The following is a 16,869-nucleotide window of genomic DNA, read 5'->3' as shown; positions in this document are numbered from 1 at the left end:
TACTGGTCGGTACAAGTCTGAAGCGCTAACCAGTAGGCCACGGCTGCCCCTTGATCATGAATTAGTCATGAAACAAAATAAATTGCGTAGTGTTCATCATCCTCACATGTTTGGTACGTGTTAAGTTTGGAACAGGCTGTACTTTTTTTTGTTGGATTGGAACCTAAGGTCCTAAGCCTGTGTTCCATCTGGTGTCCCCTGCAGGTGTACGAGCTGACGCTACACTACACGCAGCACGGCGACCACAACGTGGTGACTGCCTCGCTGGAGCTGCTCCAGCAGGCATTCCGCACGCCGCCGCCCGAGCTTCTGCACATGCTCACCACCCCAGGTGTCCTGCCACGCCACACCGTCTTCCGCCAGGAGGCAGACGGCCGAGCCCGCAGCGGCAGCATCGTGGAGCTCATCGGTAAAGCCCTCCACTCTCTCTCTGCCCTTGCCATCCTCACTGGACCGCCCAGCCGTCAGTCATGACCAAGCTCACTGTCGATTGGTTCACGTGTCTGTCGATTGCCCATCCCTTAAAGGGATACTCCGGAGAACAAACAACCTAGGGTCTATTTTCGGTTGTTAACAAGTTCAAACTTTCGTTTGAGATCAAAATAATGTTAATTGGTGGTGTTTTGAGCAATTCACAATGAAATGGCTTGTAGTGGAAGCTCTGGTGCAAAAGCTCTCACATCAAAAAACAAACAATGCTCAAAATATTACACTTCGATGATCGTGTGGTGAGGATCCCTAAAGAAAAACCGAAGTATTGTAAACTTTGAAATGGTACAAAAAAGTTCTAACAAGAAGGAAGCGCATTTTCTGACTTCATGTTCCAGTAGCTTCAAATCAGCGGGTGCAGTCTTGCTCAAAGCTCTACCAATTAACGTAATTTGGCTCTCAAACACTCATGGCATCTGGGTATTAATAGTCTTTTCTCACATGCACATCTGTCACATTTAATCACTGTGCCTTCACTTCACTTTTCCTACTGCTGCTGTAGTTTCTATTAATCACTTCACTTGACTGGAAGCACATGACTTGTCTGCTGGTCTCCTTAACGTGACTCACTCTGAAGTGCTGCACTCTTAATGGATTTGTTTTCTCTCTTAACCGGTTGCGCTCACTCCTTAAAAGGGGGGGGGGGCTTTTTCCCCCGTGGGCTGACAGGGCTTTTATTTTTTCTTTTCTTGCCTTTATTTCCTGTTTCCTCTCTGCCTCTGCAGCTGGCGGAAGCTCATCGTGGAGCCCGCTCCTCCTCAGGAAGCAGAAAGGTGACTTCCTGTGCTATTCCCTAACACCTCCCCCTCTTTCCTTGCTTCCTCAGTGCTTTACCTCTCCCTTAGTTCTGGTCTATGGTCTCCCATTTTCTGATTCTGTCTGTGTTAGTGGTGATAATAAATGGTAGTTGGGAAAGATATGAAGAGGCGTCTGTCTGTTGTGTTGTCTGGACCCACTGGCTTAAAGTTGACCGCTGTGCCTCTGCTCCTGCTGTACAGCATGGAGATGTATTTTAAGTGGCTGGACTGTGATGGCCGTGAACTTTAACCTTTCTCTCCACCTTCAGGAAAAGTGCTGTCGGGGGAGGAGGAGGGGTTGGAGGATGACCCTGAAACGAGGGCAGAGGTCACCGGCTCCTTCACAGGTGAGGAGACCCTCACCATCTCTTATCCACAGGCCAAACCACCAGCACAGGGTTATCGAGAGGAAAGGAGAAAGCCGTTCACAACCGGCTAAAGGCTTCTAGAAAGCAATCGTCCAAATTACGTTTTTCTTTCTCTCTCTCTCTCTCTCTCTCTCTCTCTCTCTCAGCGTCAGTCACCACCGAGTCGGGCAGCAGCGACGTGTCGGCGCCGTCGTCGTCGGGCGTGTCCTCGCTGACGCCAGCAGACATCATTACCCAGCAGCCGCGCTCCTCCCAGCGTGCCCTGCAGCCGGGCGACTCGGTGGAGCTGAGCGGCGCCGGGGGCGACAGCGGGCCCGACGACGCAGACGCCGACGAGGAGGACATGCTGAGCCGCAGCTCCAGTGGTGGCGCCGGCGGGCCAGGAGGAGGGGCCGTCCCCTCAGCGGCCGTGACCAGCGAGGAGTCCGTGGACGACGGTGACTCAAGGCAGGACCAACAGCAGCAGCGGCCCTCGGTTGCCCCGAGCGACAGCTCCCAGACCACCACGGAGGGGCCTGACTCGGCCGCCACACCCTCGGAGTGCCCTGAGCTCGTAAGTGTGCCACCGCGACGGCCCGGCCCCAGTCCGAGCCCCAGCCCCTGTCCGAGCCCGACCCTGCCCTCTCCGACCTCCACCGAGGGCCCCGACGCCTCCACACACTCGGACAGCTCGTCCTCCACCGGCGAGGCGTCTTCGGCCTACAGGCCCTCTTCTTCCTCCTCTACCTCCTCCTCCTCTTCCTCCTGTTCAGTGGCCTCTCTGGCCAGCGGGAGTGACCAGGTCAGCAGGCGGCTTCAGACAGTTTGCTCCCCCCCACCCCCCCCTGTCTTTTTTCCTTTTTTTTTTACTCCTTCTATTTTTGGTTTCATGGGGAGAGGGAGGGTGGCTTTTGGTGTCTACCCTCCCAGTTGTGCTCGTTCGTGGTCTCGCCCTTATTGCATTGGAACTCTCCTTTCTTGCACGTGCTCTGATTGGCTGTGTATTGAGATAAAAAAAAAAAAAAAAAAACATTTTTTGAACTCTTCCTCCCCCTCCTAGATGTAGACTCCGCCTCTATGACCCCACCCCGCCCCCAACATGATCGTTGTCATCCTCGGCTCGTTTTTCTCTCTCTTTCCCAGAGATCTGTGGGCTCCAAAACCTCGTCCTCCTCTCCCGTTAAGACGCCACGCATGGATAGTGTCATCCCTCCAGCATCCGCATCTGCGTTACTGATTTCTTTTTTATTTCGTCTAGATATCGATTTTTTTCTGTCTTGTTCCTTTTGAAGTTGCCTGAAACCCATGAGCATGTTCGCTTGCCAACGAAGAGATCTGAACGACACTGTCCCAGCCACTGGCCCGAGTTGTCTTCCCCTGTTTAAACATGCCCTGAACAGCCTAAAGAAAGGCCTGCGCATGCAAAGTGCAAAGTTTACTCAATTTTACAAATTTAGCTTAGGTAAAATATTAACATATGATAAGATATTTGCAGTTATGTAAATCATCTTATTAATTATTAGGACTTTTTAACAAAACGTCAGTACAACTCCAACACAGATGTAAGCATGTGTCTTGCTGTGTGAGGTAGATGAGTCATTCTGAATGAAATTCTTGCCATTTCACCAGACATGGCTGTGTATGTGTAGGCCTTTTCTCAGGCACAATAAGCACTTCTACTGGGCATTGTTTCCTTACCATTTTAGAACAAGTAGTAATGAATGGTCAGTTACTGTTTAATGAATGTTTGGTTATCTTTGTTATTCTGTCAACAGCTTATACATACAGTTCAGCCTAGACCTAGCTGTGTCTGAATTTGTCAGTTGTGTAAAAATGTATTTGTGTGTGTGTGTGTGAAAGGTTCTGGATGGTAGTGAGAGTCAGTATTCAGGGATGCAGATTGGAACACTACAAGATGAGGAGGAAGAGGGTGGCGCTCCTGGCCCAGATGAACCTCTGGAGTCCTTCTCCCAGTCCGTGTTAGGTACGTGTGCCAACGTCAGCAATCATCTGTGACATTAGAAATGCCCACTTGATGAAAATAAAGTCTGTGAAGCAACAGTATGTCTTGGACATGAATTCAGTCCCAAATATCACACAAGTAATGTGTGTTCTCTTTGCTCCCTGCTCCCAAAGCCATGACGAGGCCCCACCTGCTGGAAGGGAAAGGTCACAACAGGCAGGCGTCGGACAGCAGTGTGGACCGCTTCATACCAAAGGATGAGCAGCTGGAGCCCCCCGACCCAGAGACCAAGGTGAGCTGCCCGGGACAGGAAAAGAGTCTCAGTCTCAGACACAGACACAGACACAGACACAAGGTAAGCTGCCTGGGACAGTTAAAACGGGCCCAGACAGAGGTGTAGTGACAGACAAAAACACACAGACGGAGACACCGACAGTCACAGACACACAGACACAAGGTAAGCTGCCTGGGACAGTTAAAACGGTCACAGGCCCAGACAGAGATGCAGTGACCGACAGAAACGTACAGACGGAGACACAGACGGTCACAGGCACACAGATCTACTGAGGCCCCTTGGTTGAGATTAAGCCGACAGTCTTACATCGTTGTGCTAGAGAAGGAGCGATTGTGAGACTGACCATACTTGTTGGTCCCGCAGCCGTCCAGGATCAAAGGGGTGATTGGACACTACACCGACCCCAAGGAGGAGCCTCTGGTCCACTGTGTGCGCCTGCTGGCCGCTTCCTTCCTACTGACTGGACAGAAAAATGGTGAGGAGGAGGAGAATGGGCCAATTAAATGAAATCGGCAAAATAGCCAAATTGGCATAATAGCCAATCATATAGTGACTGGTTGGATTGAACATTTTAATATAATATTTCAGGAAAACAATCATTACTTTATATCACTGATATGAATGTGGAAATGTATGCAGAACTAACTTTGTCGCCAAGATAAGTATATTTGGTGTAACTGGTATCATTTAAGTGTTCTGTGTGATTAAAATAAAAACACACCTCAATTATTATTGTGGGAAGTTCTGCTGCACAGGAATGTTGGGAAGCATGTCGCAAACATGTGCAGACTGCAGGCTGTGGTGTGTGTTTGCTGACCTGCTTGTGCGTTGGGTGTGCTGCAGGGCTGGTGCCGGACAGGGAGGTGCGGGTCAGTGTGAAGGCCCTGGCCGTGAGCTGTGTGGGGGCGGCCGCTGCTCTCCATCCTGAGGCCTTCTTCAACACCCTCTACCTGGAGCCGCTAGAGGGCCTAGCCCCAGATGGTGAGCGTGCACACACTCACACACAAAACACACACACACACACACACACACACAAACCGTTATTAGCCCCAAAGGATGCATACTGTAGATGCATAGAGATGCGATGGAGATCATATGTCGCATGTCATTAAGAAAGGAGGACAATAAGTGATAAGATGTGTGCTATCCCATTGGAATAAAGGCCAAAACTTCAAATACAAAACTTCAAGAATGCATGTTGAAATGTGTGCACAAATATGTGATGACCAGTACTCATGCGTGGACCTTCACAGAGCAACAGTATATCAGCGACATCCTGAAGTATGTGGACCACGGTGACCCGCAGATCCGGGGGGCCACGGCCATCCTGTGCGGTGCCCTGATCCAGGCCATCCTGCTCAAGACGCGCTTCAACGTGGAGGCCTGGCTGGCCACGGTCCAGAGCTCAACTGGTGAGCGCCTGCCGAGACGAGACGAGAGACACTTAGAGTGCCTCTCAAGAAGGGTTTACAGTGGAGATTTATGACTGTGTCTGATTACACCACACTAATACCAGATCCTCTATCCACTCTTGTCCTGTCCTGTCTCTCTCTCTTTCTCTCTCTCTTTGGGACTCACCCACCTCTTCCCCCTCTCCTCCACAGGAAACCCCATCTCGCTAGTGGACTTAGTGCCTTTGCTGCAGAAGTGCTTGCGGGACGAGTCGTCGGTGACCTGTAAGATGTCCTGTGCTGCTGTGAGGGTGAGTAGGAGATGAAGCCCGGTCCCATAGGATGGACTCAACTGTGACAATAATATAATACTTGATATCATATTATAATACTTTAACAACTGTTGTGGCACATCAGAGGAACCACTGTAGCTACTAGCTAGACCAAGAAACCGTTAACATTTTCATGATTAATCACAGCAATTTTTTTCTTCCATACCTAGTCTAAATCCCAAGCTAACTAACAAGACGTGTGTGTATGTGTGTGTCTGTGTGTGTGTCTGTCTGTCTGTCTGTGTGTGTGTGTGTGTGTGTGTGTGTGTGTGTCTGTGTGTGTTACAGCACTGCATCATGGCTCTGAGCAGCAGCAGCCTGAGTGAGCTGGGCCTGCGGCTGCTGATTGACCTGCTGGCCCTCCGTGACTGCTCCTACTGGCTCGTCCGCACCGAGCTGCTGGAAACGGTGGCCGAGGTGGACTTCAGGTAGTTAGTCTTCTCTATACACACTACAGGTCTTAACATCCTCTGCAGAGGCAGTGGACAGGTCGTTAAGATTTCAAAATAGATCATTATAAATAACTGCGGCGAGTTTCTTATTAATACAATGCATCATTATATATAGTAGGGGCACATTCTACTACCGTAAAACTTCAAATAATAGCCTGTCTCTATTAAACGCCTGGGTTAAAGGCCGGTCTAAAATAGAGGCCTGGTCTTTTTTTGTTTCGGGTTGTATTTAATCTTCTAAAACCCGTCAGATCGTCTGTTTAAGCCAGTATGGTGCAGACTGCGCACGCTAACTTTATGATTAGATGGCATTAAAAGACTCCGGTGGGGAAAAGCTAGTTCCAAATTGTATAACTTTTTTCAATATGAACTATGCCTATATGTCAGAGGCCGATTGTAAGCTTGTTTTTATGCTGGCAACAAAACAAAAGGGTTCAGAAAACGTTATTCTTAATTCTAAATGCATACCACCATGGCAATAAAGAGAAAGAAGTAGGCTATGATTTGAAATGTAAGCTGACTGTTGTCAAATTTGCTAAATAAAATACGGGAGAAACAATATGGTTCATGTTGTTTCATTTGTGCCGAAAAGGAGGGAGAATGCGTTATTACGCACTTTCCACTTTTGCATAAATAATTCCTGAACAGTTTTGGTCAGGGCTGAAAATGCAACTGTATTTGACAGAGGACAGATATAGGTTGCTAGTGACAAAATATGAGCTTTCAGTGTGATGCGATCTCTTTGTAAATTACGTTTGATTAAAACATGTTTCATCTGTTCTGGCTATCCCCGCTATTTGGATCTTATCTCACTCAATGAACAACATATCAACACTAAATGAATGATGATCCGTAATTGTCATCGGATAGCCTAGTCATATGGGTAGACATTCAGTGTGTTTGAAATTAATTCATTTGATAATATTTTCCATCTTTGCAGAGGAAACGTTTTGTGTAAAGGGAATTAAAGGCCTGTCTCATGTAGACACCTGTCTCTAATACTAGACAGTGCAGTTGGGTATTTGGGAAAATAAAAGCCTGGGCTATTATTTGGAGTTTTTTTACGGTATATTAGACACGTTTGGCCGGCTAACAGTTTGTTGTACATGAGAAGATCAGATGTGCATCAGTGCTGTAATAATAATGTTGTCCTTGTCCTTCAGATTGGTTAATTTCCTTGAGAGGAGAACGGATAGTTTGCACAAAGGAGAACATCATTACACCGGGGTATGCACACAGACACGAGTACACATCACCAACACTTTTGCTGCGATTGGGACTTGGGCCGTGTCCTGTTGTACCTGGCTAAATGTGACTCCAAATGGTCCAATAGTGTTTTGGCATGAGTGGTGTTTGCTAAACACGCACACATCAACAATTAACATCTTTTGTTTCACTGCAAATCATGCATGCATCATAAATGTGTTTTACGTGGTTAGTGTTTTGTAGTTATAGTGTAGTTTAGTGTTTGATGTGATGTTTGATGTGATGTTTGATGAGTGTGTTTTGTTAATCATGTTATTGTTTGACGTGGTTAGTGTTTTGTAGTTTAAAGCAGCACCAAAGAGTTTTTGTTGTACCTTAAAATAATGTTTCCAAAATCGTTTCAGTGGTTCATCAACTCGTAACAGGGTGAACGGCAATTCTGCATTCGCTTCCCAACCCTCTAGCGGCTGTAACCGCACTATGCAAGTTTGTCAGATCGGGTAGCTGATCTGTAGTTCGATGGAATGAGACATAAGAAACTACAAATTTGACTTGTTTCTGATGTCGCAATACATCATACTTTCATAAAATCATGCAACAGACTCTACCTTGTCTGTGGACATCGTTATTTGCAAAGTTTGTCCTGGATAAACAAATAGCATGCGTGGGACAGAGGAAAAGTGCTTTGGTGTTGCTTTAATATCTGGCTGTTTGACGTGGTTAATGGTTTGTACTTTAACAGCTTAGCGTTTAACGTGGTTAGTGTTTTGTAGTTTAATATCTGAGCGTTTGACGTGGTTAATGTTCTGTAGTTGAATAGCTTAGCGTTTAACGTGGTTAGTGTTTTGTAGTTTAATAGCTTAGCGTTTAACGTGGTTAGTGTTTTGTAGTTTAATATCTGAGTGTTTGACGTGGTTAATGTTTTGTAGTTTAATAGCTTAGCGTTTAATGTGGTTAGTGTTTTGTAATTTTTCTATTATGTCACTTCTTTTCCCAGCTGCTCAGACTACAGGACCGGATCCTCAGTGATGTCATCGTCTACCTTCTGGGGGATGAGGACCCCAGAGTCAGACATGTTGCTGCTGCTACTGTCAGCAGGTACACACACACACAGACATACACACACACACACACACACACACACACACACACACACGCAGACAGGCCACTTCTAACACCGCAGTGTGTGTGTGTGTGTGTGTGTGTGTGTGTGTGTGTGTGTGTGTGTGTGTGCGCGTGTGCGTGCGTGCGTGTCTGTGTGTGCTCGTTTCCCCAGGGTGGTGTCACGACTGTTCTACGACTGTGACCAGGCACAGGCGGACCCTGTGGTGGCCATTGCACGGGAGCAGAGCAGCTTGTACCTCCAGCTACTGATGCACGAGACCCAGCCGCCCTCTCAGTTTACCGTCAGCACTATCACCAGGTACTCACCCTGCCCGGCACCTCTCACCGGGTGTCCGCTGAGTTTGATGCTAATGATGAGGAGATGTAGCCCAGATCTAGAATATTCCATTATGGAAGTTTCAATCTTTGTCAATAGAACGCCACAGAAACCACTTGGACAGCACAGAGCTCTGCCAAGGCAATATTGAGCAACATCATTGTGCAACAGTGAAACTACACGCCTACTTACTTGGCTCCAAAATGTTAGGGGGTGGGCCTTGGCCTATGTGACACCTTCACACCAAGCTTTGAGTAATGCTTCATACAGAAAAACATACAAGCTCCATCGAAAACATAAGCTCCTTGGCAGAGGTAAACATATAGCTTGGCAGAGGTAAACATATAGCTTGTGTCTGGGAAAATTCTGCAAAACAGAATGTGTAAAGCAATGTAATGTGAATTATGCCAAGCCTGAAAGAGCAAGAAGTATGTATAGCATACTGTATGTGTATCAAAGATTAAGAATGTCTTTAATATCCCTAAGGGGCAATTTATAGTACAGTAGTATCCACACATACGTCAGCCACACAAATCACATGACATCAACATGAACAATAAGTGCATAACAAAAAGACATTTTAAATATAAAAACATACTTCTGTGTTTGTAGGACATACAGGGGCTACAACTTGTCCCTGGGTACCTCTGATGTGACCATGGAGAACAACTTGTCTCGAGTGATAAGTGCAGTGTCCCATGCGCTCTCGTCCTCCACGTCCAGAGCCCTCACGGTCAGTGGGTTTCCCCCGTCCAGACCCCCGGGGGCCAGGCTCACGAGGGTCAGGGTTAACGTCACAAGTGCTCCAGAAGAACTGCTATGTGAAAATATTCCAATTTGTTATTGTAGAAACCTAACAAGAATTATGTCAATTTGAGTTTTTGTCCCAAAGACTGTAGCTGTGGTATTGTTTATGGAAGGAGGTAGTTTTGTTTACTATAGTGGCGTTTTAGTAGTAGTGTGTATTTAATTAGGCACGTCTGTGGGCTTAAATGCCACTTTGGTTTAAGATTCTGTAAGAGGATTATGTTTGTAGGTTTGTGCCACCTATAGTCCCCGCATGTAACCATACATCTGATCATGCAAAAAGAGTCTTATGTTAATCTTACAGTGCTAACAAGAGCAAGCTCTGCAGAATATGGTGTTGTCATTTTAGGATGTTCATCTAGCCTCAGATTAAGTGTGTGCGTGTGTGCGTGTGTGCGTGTGTGTGTGTGTTGTCTTGGTGTAGTTTGGCTGCTGTGAGGCCCTGTGTCTGCTGAGCTCCAGTTTTCCGGTGTGCAGTTGGAGTACAGGCTGGCACTGCGGCTACATCAGCTCCTCCGCCACTCACCTCAGCCGTGGCAACCAGAGCCGCACCCGCGGACGCTCACACAGGTACACACACACACACACACACACACACACACTGCCACTCACCTCAGCCGCGGCAACCAGAGCCGCACCCGCGGACGCTCACACAGGTACACACACACACACACACTGCCACTCACCTCAGCCGCGGCAACCAGAGCCGCACCCGCGGACGCTCACACAGGTACACACACACACACTGCCACTCACCTCAGCCACGGCAACCAGAGCCGCACCCGCTCTCTCTCTCTTTCTTTCTTTCTTGTGTGTGTATGTGTATGTGTGTTCCAGGAAAGCATAATACTGTAGTAATTGCTGTGCTGTCCACTGACTCAGCGGTGGTTGGATGATGAGCACCATGAGTTTGTGGACCACACATTGTTGTCACAAATCTTAATTTCTACCCAAATTCACAAACCCATATCATATAGTTCTTTTATTGTTATCATGTGTTCATGTTACCTGGAGACTGTGTGTGTGTGTGTGTGTGTGTGTGCTCGTGGGTATATAGTGCATTGAGAGTTAAAGTGCCCATCCTGCCCCCAGCCTATCCCAGTCGAGTGTCCCGGAGGAGTCCAGGAGGTGCCTGACCGTGGGCATGGCCAACATGGTGCTCTCGCTGCTGTCCTCCGCCTGGTTCCCCCTGGATCTGTCGGCCCACCAGGACGCCCTGGTGCTGGCTGGGAACCTGCTGGCCGGTGAGCTGACCGTCACTGGTTATCACACACACACCTAACCTCCAAACCTTGTTTTGAATGGAGCCTTCCCACTCCGACACACACAACCTCCTCACACACACACTTCGTGTGGTGTTTCACTCACTGACTACCCCTCCCACTCACACACACAACCTCCTCACACACACACGTTGTGCCATCTCTGCAGCTGCCTCCCCCAAGTGCATGAAGAGCCCCTGGAGTGGCGAGGAGGAGACCAACGCGGCAGCAGCCAAGCAGGAGGAGCCGTGGCCGGCCCTCAGTGACCGCTCGCTTATCGGCATGGTGGAGCAGCTCTTCTCCCACCTCCTCAAGGTCCTCAACATCTGCGCCCACGTGCTGGACGACACGCCACCTGGCCCCGCCGTCAAGGTGACTCTCGTAAACACACTTATGCGTGTGCACACACACACACACACACACACACACCGTCAGAGGAGACTCTCTGCCCTTCAAATGGTCAGACACATCCAGCAGGTCCTAACGGGTGCTCTGTGATGAATGATTTTATTATATCAAGACTGTAGTGAGCTGAACAGGAAACAAAGGATGTTGGGAGAATCGCAAATGTAGTAGTAAAATAAACACTGGCAGACCTAAGAAGAAGAATATCAGTGTGGAGAGGCCAACTCGGTGTATGGAATGTAATTATACGCATACAGTATATTTGACAGAGACTTAAGCAAGAGGACTTAGAAATGTCCCTCCACCGTCCTGTTGTTGACGGGTTTTGTTGTTCCATGTGCCCAGGCCACGCTGCCCTCCCTGGCTAACCCCCCGTCCCTGAGCCCCATCCGCAGGAAGGGCAAAGACAAGGACACGGCCGAACCGCCCGCTCCCATGAGCCCCAAGAAGGGGGGCGACCCCAACACAGGTACAGGTACAGGTGCAGCTCCGCACTAAGGCCTGCAGCTGCGGCAGTGTCCAAATCATCCACTTCACTCATCTTTCCTCTAAGCTGTTTTGGCCATATGCCATGCCACTGTTGACCATTTGTTACTGTGACTGAGCTCAAGTGACCTGGTTGCATCCATAAGGAATCCTTCTTCAGCAGAATAGAAATCCAAGAACAAAAGCAACTGTTTAGCCTGGCACTGGAGCATATGGTTGCTCATTTATATTTAATATATTTATTATTATTATAATTATTATGTTTTTTGTTTTTTTGTTTTCATGTTTCCCTAAATCGTCTAATTTCAATCAATTGTCAAGAATGTCAAACAGTTTGTACTGGCTGTGTACTGTATAGCGTGTGTTGGCCAGCGTGTTCTGAGTGGAGCTTTGTCCTCCTCTACTCCGTGTCACCAGGCCGGCCAGCAGACAGCACAGTGGCTGCGCCCGTCAGCAAGTCCACCACTCTAGGCAGTTTCTACCACCTTCCTCCCTACCTGAAGCTCTATGACGTTCTCAAGGCCACATATGCCAACTACAGGGTGGGTATCACACACACACACACACACACACTCGCACACACACACACACACACACACTCGGATGACCAGCGAAGGCTTGCCTTGCAGCAGTGTTATCTATTCTGCATGTGTTCTCATGTGCAGGTGACACTGGATCTCCACACCACCAATGAGAAGTTTGGCGGTTTCCTGCGCTCCTCGCTGGACGTGCTCTCCCAGCTGCTGGAGCTGGCCACGTTACACGACATCGGGAAAGTATGTTTCTCGTCCGACTGACATTTGCTGTCCATCATAATGGTCTACCTCCTCTCCACCTCCTCTCCACCTTCTCCATTCCTTCTCTGTCTCCTCTCCACCTCCTCCACCTCTTCTTCTCCACCTCCTCCTCTCCACCTCCTCCACCTCTTCTTCTCCACCTCCTCTCCACCTCCTCTCTGCCTCTTCTCCACCTCCTCTCTGCCTCTTCTTTGCCTCTTCTCCACCTCCTCCTCTCCACCTCATCTCCACCTCCTCCTCTCTGCCTCTTCTGTACCCCTCTCTCGCTCATCCCCACCTCCTCTTCACCTCCTCTCCACCTGTGTCTTTCTGTCAGTCCCCCTTTCTAACTGGCTCTCCTCATCTCTTCACCAGTGTGTGGAGGAAGTCTTGGGGTACCTCAAGTCCTGCTTCTCCAGAGAGCCAACAATGGCCACTGTCTGTGTGCAACAGGTGAGATTGACCCGTTGGTGAACCCAGCCACCTCTGACGTGCGCACCGGTCATTAACTGACCTTCACCGGTGGTAGGACCGCTAGTAAAGAGGTCCTACCACCTTTATCCTACCTTTTTAGCCCAGTTCCAAAGCACACAAGCTCACTTCTCCACTCTACACATTGTCCTGTCATCTGTTGTGTCCCCTCCTGCTCTCTCCAGCTACTGAAGACGTTGTTTGGGACAAACTTGGCGTCCCAGTACGAGGGGGCCGCCTCGCACCCGTGCCGCTCCCAGGGGAAGGCCCTCCGTCTGGGCTCGTCCAGCCTGCGGCCCGGCCTCTACCACTACTGCTTCATGGCCCCCTACACCCACTTCACCCAGGCACTGGCCGACGCCAGCCTCAGGAACATGGTGCAGGCCGAGCAGGAACAGGACGCCTCAGGGTATATATGCGTGCATGCACACACACACACACACACACACACACACACACACACACACACACACGGTGCAGGAACAGGACGCCTCAAGGTACATATACGTGCATGCACACGCACGCACACACACATGCACACACACACACATACATGGTGCAGGCTGAGCAGGAACAGGACGCCTCAGGGTACACACACACACACACACACACAAACACACACACGCGCATGCATACATGACTGTGTCCGTGTACTCATAAATAAATGGTCATTCGACATTCAAACCGAGTGCACACATGGTGACACATGCAGGTATTTAGTGGACACACACATTTCATATATTTCATATCTTGCTGTTGGCTCCACAGATGGTTTGATGTTATGCAGAAGGTGTCCAGTCAGATGAGGTCCAGTATCACCAATGTCACGCGCCACAGAGGTGACAAGGTATGGTCCAGTGCTCCTGTGCTTGCTCTTTGGATTATGGGGTGGCAAAAGTATTGGGCCAGACTGTTTAAGATTGGGAAATATATAAATAATTATATATAACACCTTTTGAAGTTTTTTTTGATAACCTCAGACGCAGAACTTTTTTCTTACTTTAAGCCGTTAAGCTTTAAGGGAAGTTCTGACTGCTTAAGTCAAGTGCAGACTTCATGCATGAGAATGCAAGGTGTGAAGAATAATAATAAAAAACTGTTAAAAAAACAACTGATAAACTGCTCAACAACGTGTTTCAAATAGTAACTTCTAGTTACTAGCTAGCTTGTCTCTTTGTTTTGTTCCATAACGCAACACTAGTTGGAGAGAAGCCTGCAACTTGATAGATTTAGATCTGCAGGTGCAACTGTTTTGTAAGGACATCTTTAAAGTAACAGAAAGAAATGAAAGCGCAATTCTGCTTACTCACCAGAGCTGTTGTTTTATTGATAAACGGATGTCTTGGTCAAGGTCTGACTGACCGAATGTTAGTTTATCAATAAACCAGCAGCTCTGTGGCATTAGCGGTGTTGTGCTTTTCTTTGTTTCTGTGACCATAACGCTACACTGAAATGCCGGTCTTGTCTGTGCACTTTGCCATGTCCAGAATGTCATCCACAACCACATCCGTCTGTTTGAGCCGCTGGTCATCAAGGCACTGAAGCAGTACACCACCAGCACCTCGGTGGCGCTGCAGAGGCAGGTCCTGGACCTGCTGGCCCAGCTTGTGCAGCTGCGGGTCAACTACTGCCTGCTGGACTCTGACCAGGTAAGGGATACTGGACAGAGTTCAGCCAGTTGCTGCCAGAGCTCTTAAGTGGGGATCACGTCGGGAATACTGAAGTGGCAGTGACTAAGCATAACGCAGTGCTCAAACCGCAGTAATTCGATAAATTCAAAGAAAAGTTTCTATCTTGCTGTTAAGTGCTCGTTTTTGTACACAACAAATAAGCGTCTGGCCCCCCATAGAATTTTACTGTTGTGAGTGGTCAGAATGTCTGAAGTGTTGCTACATCAAGCTGACAGAGATGACCCTTGTGTCACGTTTTGAAAGTTGAACCAAGTTCAGTGTGCAGCTCCTATGTCGCTGGCACTGCCAGCATTTTCACTGTGAACCACCGCAAACAATCTGACCCCTGCGGCTGGTCAGTGTGATCCCCGCCTTAGACGCGATCGGTTTTTAGCATGTCTCTATAAATCACTGTAATCAGTCCGACTTGTCAGATACTGCTCTACTTAAAGCAGTTACTGACAGTCAGCAGTGAGGTGACTGATCCCATTGTCGCTGATTGAGGTGTTGATCCCTGTACATCTGACTGTCTCTCTTTAACCTTGTCTGTCTCAGGTGTTCATCGGCTTTGTTCTCAAGCAATTTGAGTACATTGAATTGGGCCAGTTCAGGTAAGACTCTCCACACAGATCATATGAAATCCTTACCACACAGCTAAACTCCACACAGATCATATGAATTCCTTACCACACAGCTAAACTCCACACAGATCATAGGAAATCCTTAGCACACACACAGTTACACAGCACACAAACATCCCGCTGTGTGCTTCCCCTCAGGGATTCGGAGGCGATCGTGCCCAACATCTTCTTCTTCCTGGTGCTGCTGTCCTATGAACGCTACCACTCCAAGCAGATCATCAGCATCCCAAAGATCATCCAGCTCTGCGATGGCATCATGGCCAGTGGGAGGAAGGCAGTTACTCACGGTACACAGGCACAGACACAAACACAGACACATACACATACACAGACACAGACACACTGGAAATATGCTAAGGTTTCATGTTGGTTTGGAGCCTGTTTGGTGATTGCGGTTGTGTTGTTCCCTCAGCCATCCCTGCCCTGCAGCCGATAGTCCATGACCTGTTCGTGCTCCGGGGCTCAAACAAAGCCGACGCCGGAAAAGAGCTGGAGACCCAGAAGGAGGTGGTGGTCTCTATGCTGCTCCGCCTTATCCAGTACCATCAGGTAGGCTAACAGATGACCTCCGCTGGGCACCGAGGGCAGTTCACAGTGGGATGTATTTGGATGGAGTGGAGTGAAATGCACTCTGTGTGTGTGTGTGTGTGTGTGTGTGTGTGTGTGTGTGTGTGCTGGAAATATTCATCCTGGTCCTGCAACAGAAGGATGTATTTACTGTAAATGTTGTGGAGTTTTAATGCACTGTCTGTGTGTGTGTGTTGAGTAGGTGCTGGAGATGTTCATCCTGGTCCTGCAACAGTGTCATAAAGAGAATGAGGACAAGTGGAAGAGACTCTCTCGCCAGATCGCTGACATCATCCTGCCTATGATCGGCAAACAGCAGGTAACCGTCACCCTGTCACTATCTCAAGTGTCACCGTCTCTCGGCCACATTCCAGATCAGCTGTGGAGTGAAGGGAGAGAAAGGGAGCAGGGCTGGGTTAAGCCCTGAGTTCACATGGTACAGAGCTGTACTGTACATCTGGTTGATGAAGTGTAATGTGGTGATGATGTGTTTGTGTGTGTGTGCTAGATGCATCTGGACTCCCATGAGGCGTTGGGTGTGCTCAACACACTGTTTGAGACGGTGGCTCCCTCCTCACTGAGGCCTGTCGACATGCTGCTCAAGAGCATGTTCGTCACTCCGGCTACTATGGTCAGTCTACTCTCATTTTAATCACACCCACACACAGATGCACGCACATACACACGCATGTACACCCACGCAGACACAGAGAGACACTCACAAGAGAACTGTTAGCCGATGTTCACACTGACTTTATTTTTCTTCTCCAGGCGCTTGAATTCAACTGTGTTTTTCTATGTAACAACGTGATTGGACCATTTAAAGCAACACCAAAGAACTTTTCCTCTGTCGCACGCACTATTTATTTATCCAGCACTGGCTTTGGAAATAACAATGTCCACAGACAAGGTAGAATATGTTGCATGATTTTATGAAAGTACGATGTATTGCAACATCAGATGCAAGTCACATTTGTAGTTTCTTATGTCTCATTCCATCAAACTACAGATCCGCTACCCAATCTGGCAAACTTACATAGTGCGGTTATAGCCACTTAATAGAGGGCCGCA

The 16,869-nt window shown here is 48.4% G+C and overlaps 2 protein-coding genes and 1 long non-coding RNA gene across 9 annotated transcripts in view; 2 read left to right on the top strand and 1 right to left on the bottom strand.

Moving 5' to 3' along the window:
* grk4 (G protein-coupled receptor kinase 4) overlaps positions 1–8,490 on the top strand; it is a 75,969-nt gene extending 67,479 nt beyond the window's left edge. The window contains exon 17 of the transcript XR_006033629.1: positions 8,456–8,490. The gene's annotated coding sequence lies outside the window, so the exon portion shown is untranslated. The remainder of the gene's footprint in view (positions 1–8,455) is intronic.
* Positions 1–16,869, top strand: part of htt (huntingtin) — a 46,586-nt gene that overhangs the window by 8,128 nt on the left and 21,589 nt on the right. For 2 of the 7 annotated variants that reach the window (XM_042101347.1, XM_042101312.1), the window contains exons 9-38: positions 205–409; positions 1,215–1,262; positions 1,556–1,633; positions 1,801–2,207; positions 3,494–3,617; positions 3,770–3,888; positions 4,255–4,366; positions 4,735–4,872; positions 5,145–5,303; positions 5,496–5,593; positions 5,903–6,042; positions 7,230–7,293; positions 8,270–8,370; positions 8,549–8,695; positions 9,326–9,446; positions 9,945–10,090; positions 10,613–10,764; positions 10,952–11,154; positions 11,533–11,662; positions 12,091–12,215; positions 12,339–12,449; positions 12,825–12,902; positions 13,106–13,329; positions 13,689–13,767; positions 14,408–14,569; positions 15,146–15,201; positions 15,370–15,518; positions 15,644–15,780; positions 16,001–16,117; positions 16,307–16,429. In XM_042101347.1, coding sequence (XP_041957281.1) covers positions 205–409; positions 1,215–1,262; positions 1,556–1,633; positions 1,801–2,207; positions 3,494–3,617; positions 3,770–3,888; positions 4,255–4,366; positions 4,735–4,872; positions 5,145–5,303; positions 5,496–5,593; positions 5,903–6,042; positions 7,230–7,293; positions 8,270–8,370; positions 8,549–8,695; positions 9,326–9,446; positions 9,945–10,090; positions 10,613–10,764; positions 10,952–11,154; positions 11,533–11,662; positions 12,091–12,215; positions 12,339–12,449; positions 12,825–12,902; positions 13,106–13,329; positions 13,689–13,767; positions 14,408–14,569; positions 15,146–15,201; positions 15,370–15,518; positions 15,644–15,780; positions 16,001–16,117; positions 16,307–16,429 — 4,053 coding nt within the window. Of the gene's footprint in view, positions 1–204; positions 410–1,214; positions 1,263–1,555; positions 1,634–1,800; positions 2,436–3,493; positions 3,618–3,769; positions 3,889–4,254; positions 4,367–4,734; positions 4,873–5,144; positions 5,304–5,495; positions 5,594–5,902; positions 6,043–7,229; positions 7,294–8,269; positions 8,371–8,548; positions 8,696–9,325; positions 9,447–9,944; positions 10,091–10,612; positions 10,765–10,951; positions 11,155–11,532; positions 11,663–12,090; positions 12,216–12,338; positions 12,450–12,824; positions 12,903–13,105; positions 13,330–13,688; positions 13,768–14,407; positions 14,570–15,145; positions 15,202–15,369; positions 15,519–15,643; positions 15,781–16,000; positions 16,118–16,306; positions 16,430–16,869 lie in introns of all 7 variants that reach the window. The other 5 variants (XM_042101306.1, XM_042101298.1, XM_042101321.1 and 2 more) reach the window with 4 other exon arrangements.
* Positions 3,352–4,840, bottom strand: LOC121715585. The gene is made up of 3 exons (XR_006033635.1): positions 4,709–4,840; positions 4,235–4,351; positions 3,352–3,893 (listed from the first exon to the last, which is right to left on the bottom strand). It is a non-coding gene; the product is annotated as an uncharacterized LOC121715585 (long non-coding RNA).

This window comes from Alosa sapidissima, chromosome 1 (genome assembly GCF_018492685.1).
Source record: "Alosa sapidissima isolate fAloSap1 chromosome 1, fAloSap1.pri, whole genome shotgun sequence".
Lineage (NCBI taxonomy): Eukaryota > Metazoa > Chordata > Actinopteri > Clupeiformes > Clupeidae > Alosa > Alosa sapidissima.
This window is presented reverse-complemented; position numbering and strand designations above follow the sequence as displayed.